At 45.1% G+C, this 19955-nt stretch overlaps 1 protein-coding gene across 1 annotated transcript in view; it reads right to left on the bottom strand.

Moving 5' to 3' along the window:
* The window catches only part of PPIL2 (peptidylprolyl isomerase like 2), an 83200-nt gene that overhangs the window by 27651 nt on the left and 35594 nt on the right, over positions 1-19955 (bottom strand). The window contains exons 6-8 of the mRNA XM_040348309.1: positions 15559-15610; positions 13783-13874; positions 13519-13608 (exon numbers count right to left, since the gene is read on the bottom strand). Of these exons, the coding sequence (XP_040204243.1) occupies positions 13519-13608; positions 13783-13874; positions 15559-15610 (234 nt within the window). The remainder of the gene's footprint in view (positions 1-13518; positions 13609-13782; positions 13875-15558; positions 15611-19955) is intronic.

The following is a 19955-nucleotide window of genomic DNA, read 5'->3' as shown; positions in this document are numbered from 1 at the left end:
CTCTGTTCCATAACATAGGGGAAGGTGTTCTGTAGTTGGGAACCATACTAACTGATAAAAAAAGTTTCACTGTAAAGAGCACAGGAACTTATGGGCTCACAAGATTTCTGGAAGGATCAAGGAGGTATTTTGCACGCATCGATCAAATATAACAAAATACTTTAAATGGCATCAAAAGGAAGTGAACAGAAGTTCATTTTTAGAGCTTATATAAACTTTATGATATTTAAAAAATGAAAAAAAAAAAAATTGATGTCTCTAGTACAGTGGTTCTCAACCTGGGGGTCGGGACCCCCTTGGGGGTCGAATGATGATTTGCCAGGGGTCACCAAATCCTGGCCTGTTTTTTGAAGCCTGCACCACTCTCGGCCGCCCAGCTGGGCTGTTCCTGGAGCCCGCGGGCGCCCACTCTGCCTCTTTGCAGCCGCCCGTTAAGTTCATGGCATGGCTGAGGGGCATAGGCTAGAAGTAGGCTGACTGGTGAGGAAAGTGAAGTGGGAGGGGCTGAAGGATTTCAGCATAGGTGTCACTGCTGCGAGACACCACTGTAGTACGGGTTCCACGTTACGAAAATAATTTTACTGTTGGGGTCCCCACAATTTGTAAAATGTTATCAAGGGGTCATGACACTAGAAGGGTTGAGAACCACTGCTCTAGTACAAACAGAAACAAGATTTTCAAGCATAAAGTGCTCCCACATTTCTCTTTGGTATTGCAATATTTAAAAAATATAGGACATTGGTAAAGAAAATTGAGGACTACCAACTTAACAGCACTAAAGAAAATGGAGTGGCGGACGTCAGCTGACACACGCTGCCATCCGATCTTGCCTGCAAAATCCAGGACGGATGGTGGTCCTCCATCTGTTTGGCAGATCGGATATAATCAGATAAAAATGGACAGACGGTCTGTTTCCACCCAATTTCCCCATAGAGGAGAGCGGGACTGACAGGACCGGTCACCCGCCTGCTCAGCGGGGATCAACTGAGCATCCCCTAAATATCCGTGGGACTGATCCCGCCATCACTCGCTCCATCGACGCCGGAGTGCAACCACAAGGTAACCCCCTTGGGAGAGAGCTTCCCAGAAGGGGGTTATCTATTGCGGATAGGAGCTGAGAGAGCTGCCGTGAGACCCTAGAAGAGGATGTTCGCGGCCACGAACTGCACAGTGGAGGCAAGTATGACATGTTTGTTGTTTTTTTTTTTATTGAACCTTTAGTATCAATATTAAGGTTTTCTTTAAAGCAGAACTATAAAGAAACCCCCCCCCCCCATTTTGGATAGAGTAAGGGAGGATTATAACTCCTGTCAGATTTTTTGCCATCTGTGTCCCATTGTGGAGATTTCCCTTCACTTCCTGTCCCATATCCAAATAGGAAGTGATAATGGTAAACAGGACATAGAGGGAGGGTGGATCTACCTACCGGGGCACAGACAGCAATAAAAACTGACAGGAGTTCTAATCCCTCTCCACTCTATTCAAAACTAAAAAAAAAAAAAAAAAAAAAAAAAAAACACTTAAGTATGCATGTATCTTCTATTAACTCACCAAATGCAATTAGCTACATGGCTGACCCCCAGGATTCTAGCCAGTGCTGACTGATTAATAAATAGGACTAAATACATTATGAAGGCTTTACAGGCTGTAAAATTCAGGACAGATTCCTAGAAGTGCAATCACAAAATCAGTGGCTAGGTGCCATATTCCTACCAATGTTATATTAATCATTACCACAGAAAACCAAAGGGAGAACTGTATCACAGCTTATTTCAGTGATTGAGTAATAAAAATACACGTAGACATGTAAAAGTCTGCCTGGCCTCAGAAAAAGCTCAAAATTACATCTTTCTTCCTCATCCACTGTAACAACTGCCTCAAATATTTTCAACGGTATACAGTATATACTAAAAGAAATTGGTATACTAGACCTCTGAAATAGTCTATTGGAGCCTTTAGTTAGCCAATGCACCTAAAATATTAGGGCTGGTATCAGTTGCAGGGATGTTTCTATTATTGCCATAATACAAAGTCCAATTTAGTGTGGTTCTCACTAGGACTGAAACCACTAAAATCAACATAATCCATTATAAATTGATAATAAAAATTGTAAACAATTTTCCTTATTGGATTAGTTGGTCAGTTGAAAAGTTGACCCTCATACAGAATGCATTCTTTGTTTATATGTCAGTATGGACAGTGCACCGAGTTGTATGTGTGCTGCACTGTGTATACCAACATGTATGAATGGGGTACTGAGCTATACGTGTGCTGCACTGTGCATACCAACATGTATGAATGGTGTACTGAGCTGTACATGTCCTGCACTATGTATATAAACATGTATGAATGGGGTACTGAGCTACACGTGTGCTGCACTGTGCATACCAACATGTATGAATGGTGTACTGAGCTGTACATGTCCTGCACTATGTATATAAACATGTATGAATGGGGTACTGAGCTACACGTGTGCTGCACTGTGCATACCAACATGTATGAATGGTGTACTGAGCTGTACATGTCCTGCACTATGTATATAAACATGTATGAATGGGGTACTGAGCTACACGTGTGCTGCACTGTGCATACCAACATGTATGAATGGTGTACTGAGCTGTACATGTCCTGCACTATGTATATCAACATGTATGAATGGGGTACTGAGCTACACTGTATATACATACAAGCAGGGCTTTTTTTCAGGGGGAACTCAGTTCCACCACCTCTGGCTTAGACCCTTTGGTGCCTGCTCACCACAATCACTTGTAAACACAGAAGTCTGGTTTCTGTGTTTACAAGTGACAGCTCTGCACTCTGTGTGTAACCCCCTGAACTCTGTACTCTGTATGTAATGCAATCCTGGTATTTAATGTCCCTTTAAGACCCTTCTACTGTTTTTGAAATCTGAACGGGTCGTGGTTGAGTTCCTGCACCTATTTTCTGAGAAAAAAAGCTCTGCATACAAGTATACACAGTGCAGCACACATATAGCTCAGTACACTGTCAATACATGTCAGTAAGTGCCTGAGAACTTGTGAGAGGGGACAATGTCTCATGGGACATGTGGTCCTGGGCAGGAGAAAGAAAGCGATTTAAAGTGATTCTAAAAGGCAGAAGATGTGTGCATTCTATGCATTAGAGCAGGGGTCTCCAAACTTTTTAAACAAAGGGCCAGTTTATTGTTCTTCAGCCATTAGGAGGGCCGGATTGTGGCCAGCGGGGTAGAAAATCCCCCGGGCCCAGCATTGGTGAGAATAAATATGGCCTCGTAGTTTGCCATCAGTAGGATAAGGAGTGGTGCCCCTATTAGTAGCAGTAATTGTATCTCATCATTGGTATCAGTGGAAGAAAAAGTGCCCCCTTGTTGGAGTCAGTGGAAAGAATAGTGCCTCATATCAGTGGGAGGAATAAAGCCCTGAGGGCCGGGAAAAGGCTAGCAAAGGGCCACATCTGGCCCTCGGGCCGCAGTTTGGAGACCCCTGCATTAGAGTAAAAAAAATAAAAATAAAAACTCTGACCAGCTACCCCCCCAGCCTCCCCTGTATTCTTAGCCAACCTGGATCTCAAACCAGCGCTTTGCCCAGGAGCAGCAGCACTGCTTCCTCTCTCTTTCTTCACAGGACTCAGATGCAGCATGGAGGAGAGAGCGAGGGAGCGGAAGGAGGGAGAAGGGGGCTAGGGCCAAGCACACAGTGCACATAACGATCGAGCCTGCACGGTTGCACTCTGACTGAAGGCAGGAGTCGCCAGGAGGACTGCCAGAGGGGACTCCAGAAGAGGAGGATCGGGCCTGCTCCGTGCAAAACCTTTGCACAGAGCAGTCAAGTATGATTTGCTTGTCATTTAAAAAAATTCAAACATTTACAAATCACTTTAAAGGTTCTGTGTAGGGAATATCAGCATCTGAGCTCAGAGAAGCTGAAGGCCAATAGACTGGAGATAAAATAAGGCATTGCAAATTATTTTAAAGTAAACGTTTACTAGTGTTATGCATTACATTTAAAAGTGCTACTGCCTAAAAAAAAAAAAAAAAAAAAAAAAAAAAAAAATGATATATTTGATTTTGAAAATAATCATTGGTTGCAGCCCTGGTTTCAACCGTTTGATCCATTTTTAGATCTTGGATCCATTGTTAGATCCTGCTCCTAACTGCTAAATCTATTTTTAGAGCCTGGTCTCAAAATTGTATAATGTATAGCCAGTCTGAGACCCCTTTCACACCAACACCGTGCTTTAGTGGCACTTTAACGTAGTTTTAGCTGCCCTTTTCAGCCACTAGCGGGTGCTTTTAAACCCCGCTAGGGGCCGTAGAAAGGTTTAAATGTGCCTGCAGAGTGCAGCTGCCGAAGCATTCAGGTCACCTCTCCTAAACTGCTCCAAAGACTTTTTCTCGGGCTCTCACGCTGGTGCTGCAGGGAAGGTTTTTTCCGATGCTATTTTTAGCCCAAAAGTGCCTGAAAAAAAAATAGGATTTTTTGTACTCACCGTAAAATCCTTTTCTCCGAGTCCATGGACAGACACAGCTCCTTAAATCTTGACAAGTGGGTTATGTTGCCCGTTTACAGGAGAGGACTAGGCAGAAACATGTTAGATAATTAAATACATGTTGCATTAACAGAGTTGAACAGCCCTGCCCAGGGGGCAGTCCCTTCAGACATAACCCTCCTCCCTGCAGTGTGCAGCCTCAGTTCGTAACAAGCAGTACAAACCTAAAAAGGAGGGGTGGGTGCTGTGTCCGTCCATTGACGCAGAGAAAATGGAGTTACACTTACCGGTAACGTCCTTTCCAGTAGTCTTTCAGGACAGCCACAACTTGAGAGATAGGCTCCTCCTCTTCCTTAGGAAACACTGCCCAGCCTTTAAAATCTCTCCTCCCCCTGCTAGACCTCAGTTTTTATACGAGCACTCCGGTCCGCTGGGGAGACACAAGAACATGTTAGTAATCCATAGTTAACACATCAATATCATACTATGTTCCTGGATTAGAAACCCCTTCTTCTTACTTTTCGGGAGGGTAACTAGGGCTGTCCTGAAAGACTACTGGAAAGGACGTTACCGGTAAGTGTAACTCCATTTTTCCCTATCCGTCTTTCAGGACAGCCACAACTTGAGAGGATAATCGAGTACTTACAATTTAGGGTGGGACCACGGCTTGCAAGACTTTTCTCCCAAAGGCTTGTTCACCTGCTGACACCAGGTCTACTCTGTAATGCTTGATGAAAGTGGCGTAGCTGGACCAAGTTGCGGCTCTGCATATTTGATCTGGCGTCGCTCCAGCCCTTTCAGCCTGAGAAGTAGCCACCGCCCGAGTAGAGTGTGCCTTAATTCCTGTAGGGACTTCCCTACCCGTCAAGGAGTAAGCCTGCCCAATAACTAGTCTGAGCCACCTAGCAATAGTGCGCCAAGACGCTTTCTGTCCCTTTCTGGTCCCAGAAAACAAAACGAACAAAGAGTCTGACTTCCTAAAAGCTCGAGTCAGCTCCAAGTACTGTAGGATACATCTCCTAACATCTAGTGTACTAAACTTAAATTCCCTTTCACCAGAGGGATTGGAACAAAATGAGGGTAACACAACCTCCTGGCTTCTATGGAACTTGGAAGCCACTTTCGGAAGGAAGGCCGGATCGGTTTTAAAAACAACTCGATCCGGGAAAATTACACAAAAAGGAGGACGAATGGACAGGGCTTCCAATTCACTGACCCTCCTGGCAGTAGTCACTGCAACTAAAAAGACTGTTTTAAATGTTAGATCCTTTAAAGAACACTTGTCTAAGGGTTCAAAGGGCAACCCTGTTAGCACCTGTAAAACTAGTGATAGATCCCACTTGGGGAAGGAAGGTCCCTGGGAAGGTTTCTGTCTGGACAAAGCCCTAAAGAACCTGATGACCCAGGGATTGGATGCTAGAGGGCTCTCTAGAAACACACTGAGTGCTGAGACCTGGCCTTTAAGGGTACTCACTGACAAGCCTTTATCCGCTCCGCACTGGAGAAATTCCAGAACGGACTTGTGGCTTTGTGTTGGAAAGGAAAATTCCTGGCACCAAGTATTAAAACGAATCCAAACTTTTCTATAAATAGAACGTGTCTCCTTCTTCCTACTGTTGAGAAGGGTGGCAGTCAGTTTGTCCGAAAAACCTCTGGACCTCAGCAAGGACTCCTCAGTAACCACGCCGCAAGGTTCCACCTGTGTACCTGAGGGCACAGAACTGGACCCTGCGAGAGGAGATCCTCTCGAAGAGGGAGAAAAAGAGGGGGTTCTGTGGTCAGTTGCTTGAGAACCGAAAACCAAGCCCTCTTGGGCCAGTGGGGTGCCACAAGGATAAGTGAGGTGTTCTCCAGCTGAAATTTTCTCAGGACCAGTGGTAGAAGAGCTGGGGGTGGGAAGGCGTAACAAATCCCGAATCGCCAGCTCTGGGATAGGGCATCTATCCCTCTTGCTCCCTCTCCCCTGCCCCGAGAGAAAAACCAATGAGTTTTTGCGTTCTCCCTGGATGCGAAGAGATCTATCTCCGGAGACCCCCATCTCTTGACCAAAAGATGGAAGACCTCCTGATTGAGGGACCACTCGTCTTCCCTCAGTTGACTTCGACTGAGGAAATCCGCTGTACTGTTTTCTATCCCCCTTAGAAAAACTGCTGATAAGGACAGGGTGTTTGTTTCGGCCCAGCGAAAGATTCTTGTTGTTATGGCCGACAGGGCTACACACCTGGTGCCACCCTGCTTGTTTACATAGGCCACGGCCGACGCATTGTCTGACCTCACCTGGACGTGGTGTCCTCGAAGTCTCTCCTGAAAGAAGATGAGAGCTAAACCGATCGCCCTCAGCTCCTTCCAGTTGGAGGAATGTTTCAGCTCTGCCACTTCCCAAACACCCTGTGCTGGAAGTACCCCCAGGTGAGCCCCCCAACCTCTGCCGCTGGCGTCTGTGGTGACAATCAATGGAGACCGGATATGCCACAGACGACCCTGTGACAGATTGGTGATCCTTCTCCACCACCAGAGGGATCTCTTTACCTGACTTGGGACCTGTACCAGGACGTCTAGGTGTTCTGAGCTGTGGTCCCAGATTCTGAGTACAAAGGCCTGCAGGGCCCGAAAGTGAATCCCTGCCCACTGGACTGCCGGTAGAGTGGAAGTTAACAGTCCTAGTGTTGACATCAGGAACCTGATTGAGACCTGATGGCTGCTCTGGAGGGCAGATACTGACTTTTCTAACTTTAGAGCCTTCTCTAATGGAAGGAAGACCCTTAGGAGGGTGGAGTCCAGGGTGTACCCTAAATAAGGAATGCGCTGCGATGGTATTAGACTGGATTTTTCCAGGTTTAACAGCCAACCTAGGCCCATAAGGGTCTTTTTGGTTAGTTCCAGGTCCCTGGAGACTTGTTCCGGAGAGGCTGCAAAAAGAAGCAGGTCGTCCAGGTACGCTATTATACCCACTCCCTGAAGACGCAGAAAAGCTATTGGTTCCGCCAGGACCTTTGTGAACACGCGGGGTGAGGAGGATAGACCGAATGGCAAGGCCTGGAACTGTAGGTGCACCACCGAAGTTCCCAAGTCTATCGCTAGCCGTAGAAACTCCTGAGACCCCTCTGCAATAGGTATGTGCAGGTACGCGTCCCTGAGGTCCAGGGAGACCATAAAGCAATTCTGTGGTAGGAGGGCCCTTACTGTGAAAATTGACTCCATACGGAATCTTTTGTATGTTACTGACTTGTTCAGTGGTTTCAGGTTTAAGATTAACCTGTACTTGCCAGAGGGTTTCTTTACCACGAAAACGTGGGAGTAAAATCCTCTTTTCTCCTCTCCTTTTGGGACTCTGCAAACAACATTTTGGACCTCCAGATCCCTCAAGGCCCCCACTAGAGCTTCTGCTTTTTCCTTGGCTCTGGGAAGCTGAGTGACCAGGTACCTCTGTGGCGGAAGGGATGAGAACTCTAGGGAATACCCCCTTCTCACTATCGCCAATACGTACCTGTTTGGGGAAAAAGACTCCCATTGTGGGAGGAAGGCCCCCAACCTTCCCCCCACTCTGATCTGGGAGTCATTGTTTTTTAGGGGGCTGGTCAGGTGGGCGAAAAATCGCTCCTCTTCCCCTACCCCTAGGTGTCCAGATCCTTTTTTGAGTCTCTGGTTTCGGGACCCCTGTTTGTCTTTGGGGACGAAACCCTCTTCCTTTTTGTGGAGTTTTACGTTTAAACGGAAAAGATTTTTTCTTATCCGCCGTGCGGTCTAAGACTGACTCCAGGTCAGGACCAAATAGGAGATCTCCTGTAAAGGGAATCCCACATAACTTAGACTTGGACGCAATGTCTCCTGACCAAGTCTTGAGCCAGAGAGCTCTTCTGGCAGAATTAGCCAGGGCTGCTGACCTGGCTGACATGCGGACGGATTCTGCTGAGGCATCCGCAATGTAGGCTACCCCTTTTAAAATTGTGGGGAAGGAAGCCAAAATAGTGTCCTTATCCGTATCTGCCTCAATATGTTCTTGGATCTTTGAGAGCCAGTGTTCTAAATTACGGGCCACTACTGTAACTGCTAATTCTGGTTTTAAATTGCCAATTATGGACTCCCATGCTTTTTTCAACAGCGAGTCCATTCTCTTATCCATAGCATCCGTCAGGTTGCCCATATCCTCAAATGCTAAATCAGTCTTTTTAGAGACTTGTGAAAAGGCCGCATCTAACTTAGGGTTCTTATTCCAAACAGACGTGGAATCTTCCGCAAAGGGAAACCTTCTCTTAAGGGATTGAGAAAAGAAAGGCTTTCTTTCAGGGTCCTGCCACTCCTTCTTAACAGTATCAACCAGAAGATCGTGCACTGGGAAAACCCTGCCCTTGTGTTCCCCTAGACCTTTGTACATCTGGTCATGGAGACTAAGAGGTTTAATATCCGTGTGAATGCCTAGGGTCGTGTAAATGGCCCCTAGTAGTTCCTCAACCTCATCAAGAGATAGCTTGTATCTGGAAGACTTCTTGGACTCACTGTCCTGGTCTTCTTCACCTGACTCTGCCTGCGAGTCGAAAGCAACATTCTCCATTAAGGAGTGCTGCCCCTGAGAAGGGCCTGCAAAATCAACTGCTTCCGCTGAAGGATCAGGAGAGGCAGGTGCAGGACCCTGAACATCAGGGTGGGCTGTAACCTGTGTGGGTACCAGGGGGGGTTGCACCCTTTCAAACAAGGTCTTGAAAGAGGAAAAGGTAGAGGCTAGTTCCTTAACTGAAGCAGCTAGACTATCCTCCTGTTCTGCATCCCTTTCCCTAACTAGAGAGTTTATGCAATCTCTGCATAAAACTTTTGTCCAAGAATCAGGAAGGGAATCCCTACAGGAAGCACATTTCTTCCTAGAACTATGTGTCTTTCCTGTTTTTTCTTGGCTCTTTTCTAGGCTCTTCTGAAAAATAGAAGACATAGGGACCCACATTAAAAGAGCAGAGATATAAAAAAAGTTTTTTTTTTTTTTTTTTTAAAATAACAACATGGTTACAACCCTCTGGGAAGCACTAGACAGACACTACTGCTAGGTGCCCTGCTGTCTTTCCCTCCTCTCCCCCAACCACCAAGGGAAAAATAGAGGAAGAAAAAGAGACATAGTCTAAAGTTTTGGGAACCCTCCCCAGGAACCCTTACCTTGGACTGGCTGGAGGTAGCGTCCCTAGTCGGGTCCCGTTCCGGAGAGGTCACCGACATAGCGGGGTGGTTGTGCTGTGTCTAACTCGTCCCAACGAGTATCCGACACCTCCAGCAGGACGCGTGGGTCTCTTATCAGCGCCGCGACCCGGAACCGGAAGTCGCGGGTCATAGGGAATCCTTTCCGAGGCGCACCGGAAATGACGTCGCCCGCCACTCGGCCCGCAATTTTTAAAAGAAAAAAACAATGTGCGGCCTGTAATCAGGGTGCCCGGAGCTGAATTCCCCCGCCGCGGTCCTGTGGACACGATAGGGACCCCCCCACAAACCGTCTGTCGCGCTCGACCTGGTTGGGGTGCGTTTTCTTTTGGCGGTAAGTTCTTTCGCCCAATCTCCTTTAGGAAGCCCTTGCCTCCTCCATAGGAAAAATAATGATGGCCACAGTCCCCTGACTGCTCTGCCTGGTTCCTTAGCAGTGTCTCCCCACCGGAGGAAACACTAAGAACTGAGGTCTAGCAGGGGGAGGAGAGATTTTAAAGGCTGGGCAGTGTTTCCTAAGGAAGAGGAGGAGCCTATCTCTCAAGTTGTGGCTGTCCTGAAAGACGGATAGGGAAAAAGGATTTTACGGTGAGTACAAAAAATCCTATTATCTCTTATCGTCCATGGACGGACACAGCTCCTTAAATCTTGACAAGTGGGACGTCCCCAAGCAGTGTAAAAAAAACGAGGGGGGGGGGGGGGAACAGCAACAGTAAAACCAATTGTAACTTCACCCCAAAACAAGCAGAGCTCCTCAACGGAGGAGGTGCGACTTTAAACAGCCGCCTGCAAAACCTAGCGGCCGAAAGAAGCATTAGAAGATGCACTCACAGCAACCATGTAAATTCTGGAAAAAGCTTGAACAGACGACCAAGTCGCTGCCTCGCACACCTGTGAGACCGACGCATGATGACGGAAAAAACCCAGGAAGCACCAATTGCCCTGGTCGAAAGTGTCGTGACCGGAAGGGGGGAACCCGCCCCCTAAGAGCATAGGCCTGTATGAGGGTCTGTCTGATCAACGAGAAAATGGTGGTCGACAAGACCGCCAGGCCCTTTTGTGGACCAGACACCGACACAAAAGAGAGAGTCAGATTTCCAAAACGGAGCCGTAGGATGCAGATACACCTGCAAGGCACGTACCACGTCCAAAGTATGTAGCGCAACCTCCTTGGGTTGCGCCGGCCAAGGACACAAGGATAGGAGTACAATGTCCTCATTAAGGTGAAATGAACGAAACCACCTGAATAGAAGAAGGGAAGGTCGCGGGCGCACCACCACCTAATCCTAACGGAGGATCAAGCATGGCGGCTTGCAAGACTAGACCACCAACTCAGAAACTCAAACAGAGGTAAAGGCCACTAAAGGGGCCACCTTCTGAGATAGTCTCAAGAGAAAAATCTGTTTCCAAAAGGAAGGTTCCTGAAAAACCGAGAGCACTAGAGTCAAAACTCATGGGGGAAGAGGTGGGCCAAGGGGGGAAAGTGTGTGACAAACCCCCTGCACAAAAAGGTACCCACCAGGGAATGGGGCGCAAAAAGCCACTGAAAGAACACAGCCAAGGCTGAAATCTGCCCCCAAACGGTGCTTTAAGCTTTTAGATCCACTCCAAGATGTAAAAACAGCAGGACCCTGGACACAGAGTACGTCCGTGGACGTCACTCCATCTCTTCGCACCCAGAGATGTAGGCCTTCCAGGTGCGACGGCAGATCCTCCGGAAGAAGGCTACTGTGCTCTCAGCATGGTTAAGATGACCGAGTTGGACAGACCCCGGTCTCTTAGAGTCTGGCTTCCAATAGCCATGTTGAGCAAGTCAGTGACTGTACAACAGGAGGAAGTATGGGACCTAGGGACAGAAGCCCACGCAAGTCCAGCGACTCAGGGCCGACTGGAACCCCCAGGTGCCCTCACAACCCGTGAGGTTGGCGCCCGTCGTAAACACTGACCACTGGAAGGAAGAAACAACTTCCCGGACCGAAGAGTCGGGGATCTCCGTCACCAACTCAGAGAGACTCTGACTAGGTGGCGCACCAGAATCTGATGATTTCAGAGACGAGATCTTTACCACCTGGACAGTATTTCCCCCGGGAAAACCAGAGTGTGGAACTGGGCATACAGTACCGCCTCGAAGGAGGCTACCCACAGGCCCCGGACCTGCATGCACCCAGAGAGAAGACCGATTGCGTGATGCAATACCTTCACCGCAGACTGAAGAGTCTGCAATTTCTCCAGGGGGAAGAAGGACCTCCGCTACGAGGAGTCCGGATGAACCCTAGATACTCCAACGCTGAGTCAGAACCAGGACCGACTCCAAAAGTTTAACACCCATCTGAATCTTCGGAGGGTCTGAATGGCTATAAACACATCCACTAGGTCTGAGACAGAAGCTGCTCTCAGAAGAAAGTCGTCTAAGTAGCCCACGAGGAAAAGCCTCGCTCCCACAAAGTTAGGATAAGTGCGAGCTCCTAGGTGAAAACTCTTGGTGCCGACGCCAGATTAAAAGGGAGGGCCACAGACTGACAGAGGCCCTTCTACCCAGGTACCTGGTCTATGGCTCCATAACAGAGCATTCCCCAGGGGATAACGAGGGAAGGGGGCACTCTTTTACCGCCTGTACGCAGTCCACCCCCACCCTGGCACAAATGTGTCCAAAACTAACAATAAAACCTCTGTGGGAATCCCAGGTGCCAACACCTGCTGCCACCACCAGCATGTGGGGGAAGGACCCAGATACTGACTCCAAATAATAATATTTACATAGTGTGTATGTATAATATGTAGGTGTATGCACACCTGTCCTTACAAATAAACAGCAGCTCCTAGAGCCCTATTCAGGGCATCTCACCCACTTGCTGCGCTGACCAGGGGTACCCAGGGGACTCACCTCAGGAAGAGACTGCCCAGCGCTGCCGTCCACTCTCAGCACACGGCTTGTGAGTGGAAAAGAACCGTGAGGTAACTGTGCGGCATCTGCAGGGACCTGTGTGCGCGCCGTAGGATACAGCACTAGGGGTTGGCACTACTCAACGATGGCAGCCGAGCGTTCAGAACGCGGCCACAGGAAAATGGCCGACCGCAATGTAAGCTATGCCATAGCACGGCTACGACAAAATGGCGGCCAATGGGAGTTTTTAATGTAATTGAAAACCTCCCAAAAAATGGCCAAATGCTGCATTTAAACAGGAAAAGCCTCCTAGGGTTTTTTAACAGTGAAAAACCCCTCACAGGAAAGCCCCATACAAAAAAGAAAAAACGCAGGCCAGATAACAGTCCCCTCAGGAAGGCCCCCCCCCCCCCCCCCCCAAAAGCGGCAATGTTAGCAATGCAGCAAAGGGAAAGGAGCAGGGAAGGGAGGAGAAGAGGACCCCCAAACCCCAGGAATGCCCAGCAGAAGAAGAAAGAAGAAATTATGCAGGAGCTGGCTTACAATTTATTTATTTTTTTGCCAGTGTCCCAATCTCCTGGAGTTGGCAGCATAACTCGGCTGTTTTTGAGTTCCAATGTCCCTCAATGGATGATGGAACACTGAATTTTTTTAAGGGAACTGCTTAAGCACAATCATCATTTCTAAATATTGCCTATATCATAGCAAAGGTGCACTTTACATGAGAATGTGCACTACAGAAATTAATTTGGAACGCTCTCTCCAGGAATCTTCTATTTCTGATACAAATTCTATTACGTACCGTCTTTTAGAAAAAAACATTAAACCAGAATGCATTAAAAACAAAAACCCTTTAAAAGAACTGAGAAAGTAGTAACATTCTTGTGTGCAAATACAGAGGTGCATTCATGTGAAACTGTCACAGCTTTTGACCTTTCTGAAGACCGGATGAGGCAAGTTCCTACCTGTAGAGTTATAATGTCCTGGCGGGTAAAAGGTTCATCAGTTAGAAGATCTTTGTAGCTCTTCGGCTTAATGTTTAATTGTTCAACAGCCTGGGTGGGGAAATTGCACACATTGTTTTAATGCAAAGACAGATGTACAAGTAGATCATATAGCATATTTTACAAGCATGGCTCATGTTTACAACAGTACTCTGTGCAAGCTACAAAGCAAGCGTTTCATCATTAGGTGGTTGCACAATAACGCCAATGTTTATACTTTCTTACCTCATTGCAGAAGACATTTCCAGTGTTGCCAATAGCCACAATGTGTGAGTTATTGGTGAATACAGAGAAGAGGACAGGGCAGTGATACTTGCCTAAAGAGGTAAAAAAACAAAAAAAAAAAATTTTTTTAAACTTAAAATAAAAAAAAAGTTAACAAAAAAAAAATGGAAAGGTATCTCAACTATTGTTGATGCAAGCGATAGTCAACCTCAACTATTAGGTAGAACTACTCTTCAGTTTTTATATACAGTACTTCATAGTGCAGCTCTAGCAGGAAAAACACTTTAAGAGAATCAAAAATTATGACAAAATAAGCCATTTATGCATTTCAGAAGGAAATTACAAACTTTGACAAGGGTCTCAATGATGAAAAACTGCTCAAAGGATAGATTCACCTTTCGTAACAACATGTTACAACCATATTCTGGGTGTAACATGCTATAAACAGACCAGTACCCACACCACCCCAATCTGACAGCTAGCGGGGGGGGGGGGGGGGGGGAATCTTCTCCCCCTGCCAGCTGTGACAATTAAAAAAAAAATTCAATAAAAATGTGGCTGAGCGGGGTCTCTGGCCGTGTCACTCATTCACAGTGCCCTGTAAATGGAAAACAACAAGATGTGGCAGCATTTGCGGCTGTCACCTTGTAGTTTTCAATAAACTAGCACGGCGCTGTTGAGGCCTTGGTAGTTCATCCTCTCTTCCTGTCAGATTGTATCTGCTTTCCCGTACAAGATGTATGGGCACACAGATACACTGGCAGATCTACTGGAGACCTGCAAAGCACCAGCAATCTGCTGATCATTGGGGCAAAAAATAATAATAATTTAAATAATAATAAATGCACATTTACCTGCAAAAAAAAAATATTTGCATTTATAATTTTTTCTAAACATTGAACTTATCCTTCATGTGAAATCTGTGGCAGGATAATAAACGGGCAGCAGAACCAGCGAGTTGACAGAAAACACAATTTAACTTTAAATCTGCACATTGTTCTGTTTGAAACTTTCTGCAAATATTGTCCGATGGTTGCTTTATACCCGAAAGGTTGCAAAGGCCTAGGCACTGCATGTGAGATGGGTGCAGAGAGCATGTATATACTCCAATATTAGTATAGGAGGGGTTCTGCGGGTAGTGCTGAGAGGTGTGTGTGTAATCAAATGTCTAGGTAAAAAATGCATTAAGAATTTAAAGTGGTTGTAATGACTGATCACGATCCAATGATGTGCACGAGACCCACGTCTCTCTCTCTCATGATTCTCCTGATTGGCTGAGATCACAGTCGGTGAGGCAGAAGCAGGTCTGAATTGCGCTCTCTGTGTCCAAGACCCCTTTCACAATAGATCGGTTTGCAGGCGCTAAAAATAGCATCTGCAAACGGACCATAAACAGCTGCTGCTGTGGCTCCAGTGTGAAAGCCCGAGGGCTTTCACAATGGAGCGGTGCGCTAGCAGGACGGTAAAAAAAAAAAAAATCAATGGGACACCGCGGCTATACCGCCGGCAATGCGCCTCTGCCAAAGTGCTTTTACACCCTGTCTCGGCCGCTAGTGGGGGTAAAACCGCCCTGCTAGCAGCCGAATAGCGCCGGGAAGTTGGCAGTAAAGCGCTGCTAAAAAAAAACGGCACTTTACCGCCGATGCTGCTCCCGCCCCAGTGTGAAAGGTGTGTTATGGATCCAGAGAGCCAACTCAGGAGCGAGCATGCACGTGTGCCCCCAGAGCAAGCAATTGGGAGAAGCTCTCTTTAGGTATCCTTTAGCTACTAACTTACCATCCTGGTTTTTGGCAATGTTCAACTTAATAAGAGATTTTGCCTCCAGTTTCTGTGTAGTAAAAAAAAAAGAAAAAGATGAGAATTACATTGTAAAGAACTTTCTGAAACATACATTAATACGTTACCTTGGAGACGATTACTTTCAATTGGAAATAATATCTACTGGATTTAACTTAATGGATAAAATTACTAATGGGGTGGACGTCAAGAATGCTGCCTAGCGATACTAAGGATATGGTATTTAAGACAGTAACTCCAAATTTTACCATCAAGATAATGTTAAACAACATTGAGTCAAAAGTATTCACAGCGCTTCACTTTACACATTTTGTTATGTCACAGCTTAATTCCAAAATGGATTAAAATCATAATTTTTCTCAAAACTCTACAAACAATACCCCATAATGACAACGTAATAGAAGTTTGTTTGAAATCTTTGCAAATTTATTTTAAATAAAAAATTTTTTATTAATAATAATAATAATAATAATAAAGTACATAAGTCTTTACAGCCTTTGCCATGATGCTCAAAATTGAGCTCAGGTGCATTCTGTTTCCATTGATCATCCTCGAGATCTTTCTACAACTTGGAGGCCACCTAAATTCAGTTGATTGGACACGATTTGGAAAGGCACACACCTGTCTAACAGTGCATGTCAGCACATAAACCTGAGACAGGATTGTATCGAGGCACAGATCTGGAGAAGGGTAAAAAAAAAAAATCTGCAGCAATGAGGTCCCAATTAGCACAGTGGCCTCCATCATCTATGAATGGAAGAAGTTTGGAACCAACAGGACTCTTTCTAGAGTGGGCCACACAGCCAAATCGGAGGAAAAGAGCCATAGTCAGGGAGGTGACCTAGAACCCGATGGTCACTCTGACAGAGCTTCAGCTTTTGTCTGTGGAGAACCTTCAAGAAAAAAACAGCCATCTCTGCAGCACTCCAATAATCAGGCCTGATTAAAGGCATAGGACAGCCCGCCTAGAGTATGTCAAAAGGCACCTGAAGGACTCAGACCATGAGAAACAAAATTCTCTGATCTAATAAAGCAAAGAATGAACTCTTTGTCCTGAATGGCAAGCGTCCTGTCTGGAGGAAACCTGGCACCGCTCATCGCCTGGCCAATACATCCCTACAGTGAAGCATGGTGGCGGCAGCATCATGCTGTGGGGATGTTTTTCAGTGGCAGGAACTGGGAGAATAGTCAGGATCAAGGGAAAGATGAATGCAGCAATGTACAGAGACATCCTTGATGAAAACCTGCTCCAGAGCGCTCTAGACCTCAGACTGGGGCAAAGGTTCATCTTCCAACAGGACAACGACCCTAAGCACACAGCCAAGATAACAAAGGAGTGGCTACGGGACAACTCTGTGAATGTCCTTGAGTGGACTAGACAGAGCCCAGACTTAAACCTGATTAAGCATCTCTGGAAAGACCTAAAAATTTCTGTGTACCAAGAAAAAGAATGGGAGAAACTGCCCAAAAATAGGTGTGCCAAACTTGTAGCATCATACTCAAAGACTTGAGGCTGTGCCAAAAGATGCTTCAAAGTATTGAGCAAAGGCTGTGAATACATATGTACATGGGATTTTTTTTTGTTTCTTTTTTTTAAATATTGCAAAGATTTCAAACAAACTTCTTTCACGTTGTCATTATGGGGTATGGTTTGTAGAATTTTGAGGAAAATAATGAATGTAATCCATTTTGGAATAGGGCTGTAACATAACAAAATGTGGAAAAAGTGAAGTGCTGTGAATACTTTCCGGATGAACTGTATGCAAGTAAAGAGAGCAGGCTGAAGTGCCATCCTAGAATTATGACTTTTGACTTTATACTGTGAATGAACGCAGACAAAAAAAAAAAAAAAAAGACCTTGCAATTAAGCAATCTGCACACTCACATGCAGGAATAATGAAACCAACTGAAAAGGGACTCAGTTACAGTAAGGATAAGCCTCATAAGCTGCATTGCACCTGATGTGGATATATTTTACAAAGATTATAGTGGACTGAATATACAGTTAAGTTAAATTCCATTTAATAGGGTGTAAAACATAAAAAAAAATAAAGAAAAAAAAGTATTCTTTATATGAAAGAATAAAGCCAAAACATACAATTTTCTGTTGCATCTGAAAAAATATTTTGAACACACTGTAAAATCCTTTTCATGGAGTTAATTGAAGGACACGGCTTTATGAATAACAAAAACCCTGTGATAAAAATTGAGTGAATATGAGACAAAGCATTACAGTGATACCTCGGTTCACGTACTTAATTCGTGAACCGACTCTGGTCGCGAACCGAATTGGTCATGAACCGAGGCACATTTTCCCATAGGGTTCAATGTAAATCCGGTTAATCCGTGCTGACCTTTTTTGGGGGGTTTTTGAAGCACAAAAATATGAAACAAATTACAATACACATTAGTACAGTATAGTAATGTATATTTTCTTCACAACCTTGCTGTCACCTTTACTACTGCTCTGCACTTTCTTTTTGCCACCATGCTTGCGCTGCACATTCTTGTCACCTGCATTTCCACTTTGCACATTGTCACTTGCATTTCCACTTTGCACATTGTCACCTGCATTGCTGTTCTTGTCACCTTCATTGCTGCTCCGCACTTTCTTCTTTCCACTATGCTTCTTGGGAGCAATATTGGGTGTCCAGTGAACTGTACAATACAGCAAGGACAGTACTGTATGTGCTAAAAAGCACACCAAAAATCACTTAAAATGTTTGCAGAGTACTCACAGTACTTCTTTCTGTGTGTCTTCTTCTCTCCACGGTCTTCCTACAGGAAGTCACGACCATGTGACAGCCTGGAAATAGCATTAAAATGGCCGCGGCTCCTGTTCGTGAACCGAGGTGGAGTTCGTGAACCGGAGCATATTTTTATGAACTTTTCTGTTCGTGAACCGAGTTGTTCGTGAACAGAAGCGTTCGTGAACCGAGGTATCACTGTATATATAATAATGAACCAAGTTACCTACACAATGCCATGGATTCGTTTTTGGAGGCCCTTGATTCCCTGGATCGTCTTTGATCGATCCATCCTCGCTTGATTGACTCGTTGTCGCTGGCATTCGAGTCCACTCTCCTTATCTTGGGTGGAAGACACATCATCCTTGATGCTCTACATGCCTACTAAGGCTATTGTATCCCACTTCTGAGCAACAACTTTTCTGTGGATATTATATATATATATATATATATATATATATATATATATATATATCTCTCTATCTATCTATCTATATCTCATATTCACTATATTTGAAATCTATTTTTATCTCAAAGTTATTATTTGCACATAACATTTGGTACATTGTTCATATATACAGTATATGTGAGCCTCAAACTTCTTTTAAATGATACAGCAGCAGAATACAGATGATATTAAATGCACTCTGCAGTCAGAGTTAAAGTGACAAGTGCCCTGGAGGAAATTCTTGATGCTTGAAACGTGACCCTGTGTTGCAATGGCCCTTTCTTTATATTGGGATCAGTTTGACATGGCCTCAACACACCTGGAAAATCTGGTCATTCAGAAATCTCACCTAGCTATTAATAATGGAGGTTCACACAAACACTGTCCAAATGCCTGTAGGGGATAAATGTAGCGTTTACTGCGCCCACTGATAAGAGGCTGAAATGTGCAAGACAAGCTTATGCACGCTAATAGCATGACAGATATCCAAAGTATGCAGACGGTCTGGGTAGAGGACGTACAACCCAATACCTAAGAAGTGGGTCAGAATAGATTATGTGAAATACAGCATGTGGTTATAAATATAGGCCTGTATTTATACAGTGCTATTTAAAACACACACACACACACACACACACACACACTGTAATGCACTTTACAGAAACACTAACATTTAGAGAATAAATAGCTTAAGTTGAAACCTACTATTTATGAAGTGCAAATAGGAATCCCATGAAAAACAGTCAAATGCAATAATCCAGTTATTGCCTCATTCACACAAGCGTTGAAAATAGGCAGTTGGGAAGCGGTAAAAACACAACCCAACTGCCTAGCAACGCAACTCCCAATGTATAAAACAGGAAGCAGATGGAGGGTTACCAAGGTCCATGTTGCCTTGGGTCACATTGCATTGACGCTTTGCAACCACCTTTATTCGCATCTATAGAAATATGCCACTTTTACAGCACATTTAAGGAGCAGTTGCAAAACTTTAGTCAGCATTTCTCATTTTAGCATGGCAAAATTATTAAAAAAGGGTCCAAAAAGGCATTTCAGACACTGTTGCAAAGTGCCAAATGTGATCATTTGTAATTTTAACATTGCAAAATAAAAATATTAAAATGATCTCATGGCATTTGAAGAGTAGAGCTGCACGATTCTGGCTAAAATGAGAATCATGA

Source organism: Rana temporaria, chromosome 1 (genome assembly GCF_905171775.1).
Source record: "Rana temporaria chromosome 1, aRanTem1.1, whole genome shotgun sequence".
In the NCBI taxonomy this organism is placed as follows: Eukaryota; Metazoa; Chordata; class Amphibia; order Anura; family Ranidae; genus Rana; species Rana temporaria.
The sequence above is the reverse complement of the archived record's forward strand: the minus strand, read 5'-3'. Positions and strand labels throughout refer to the sequence as shown.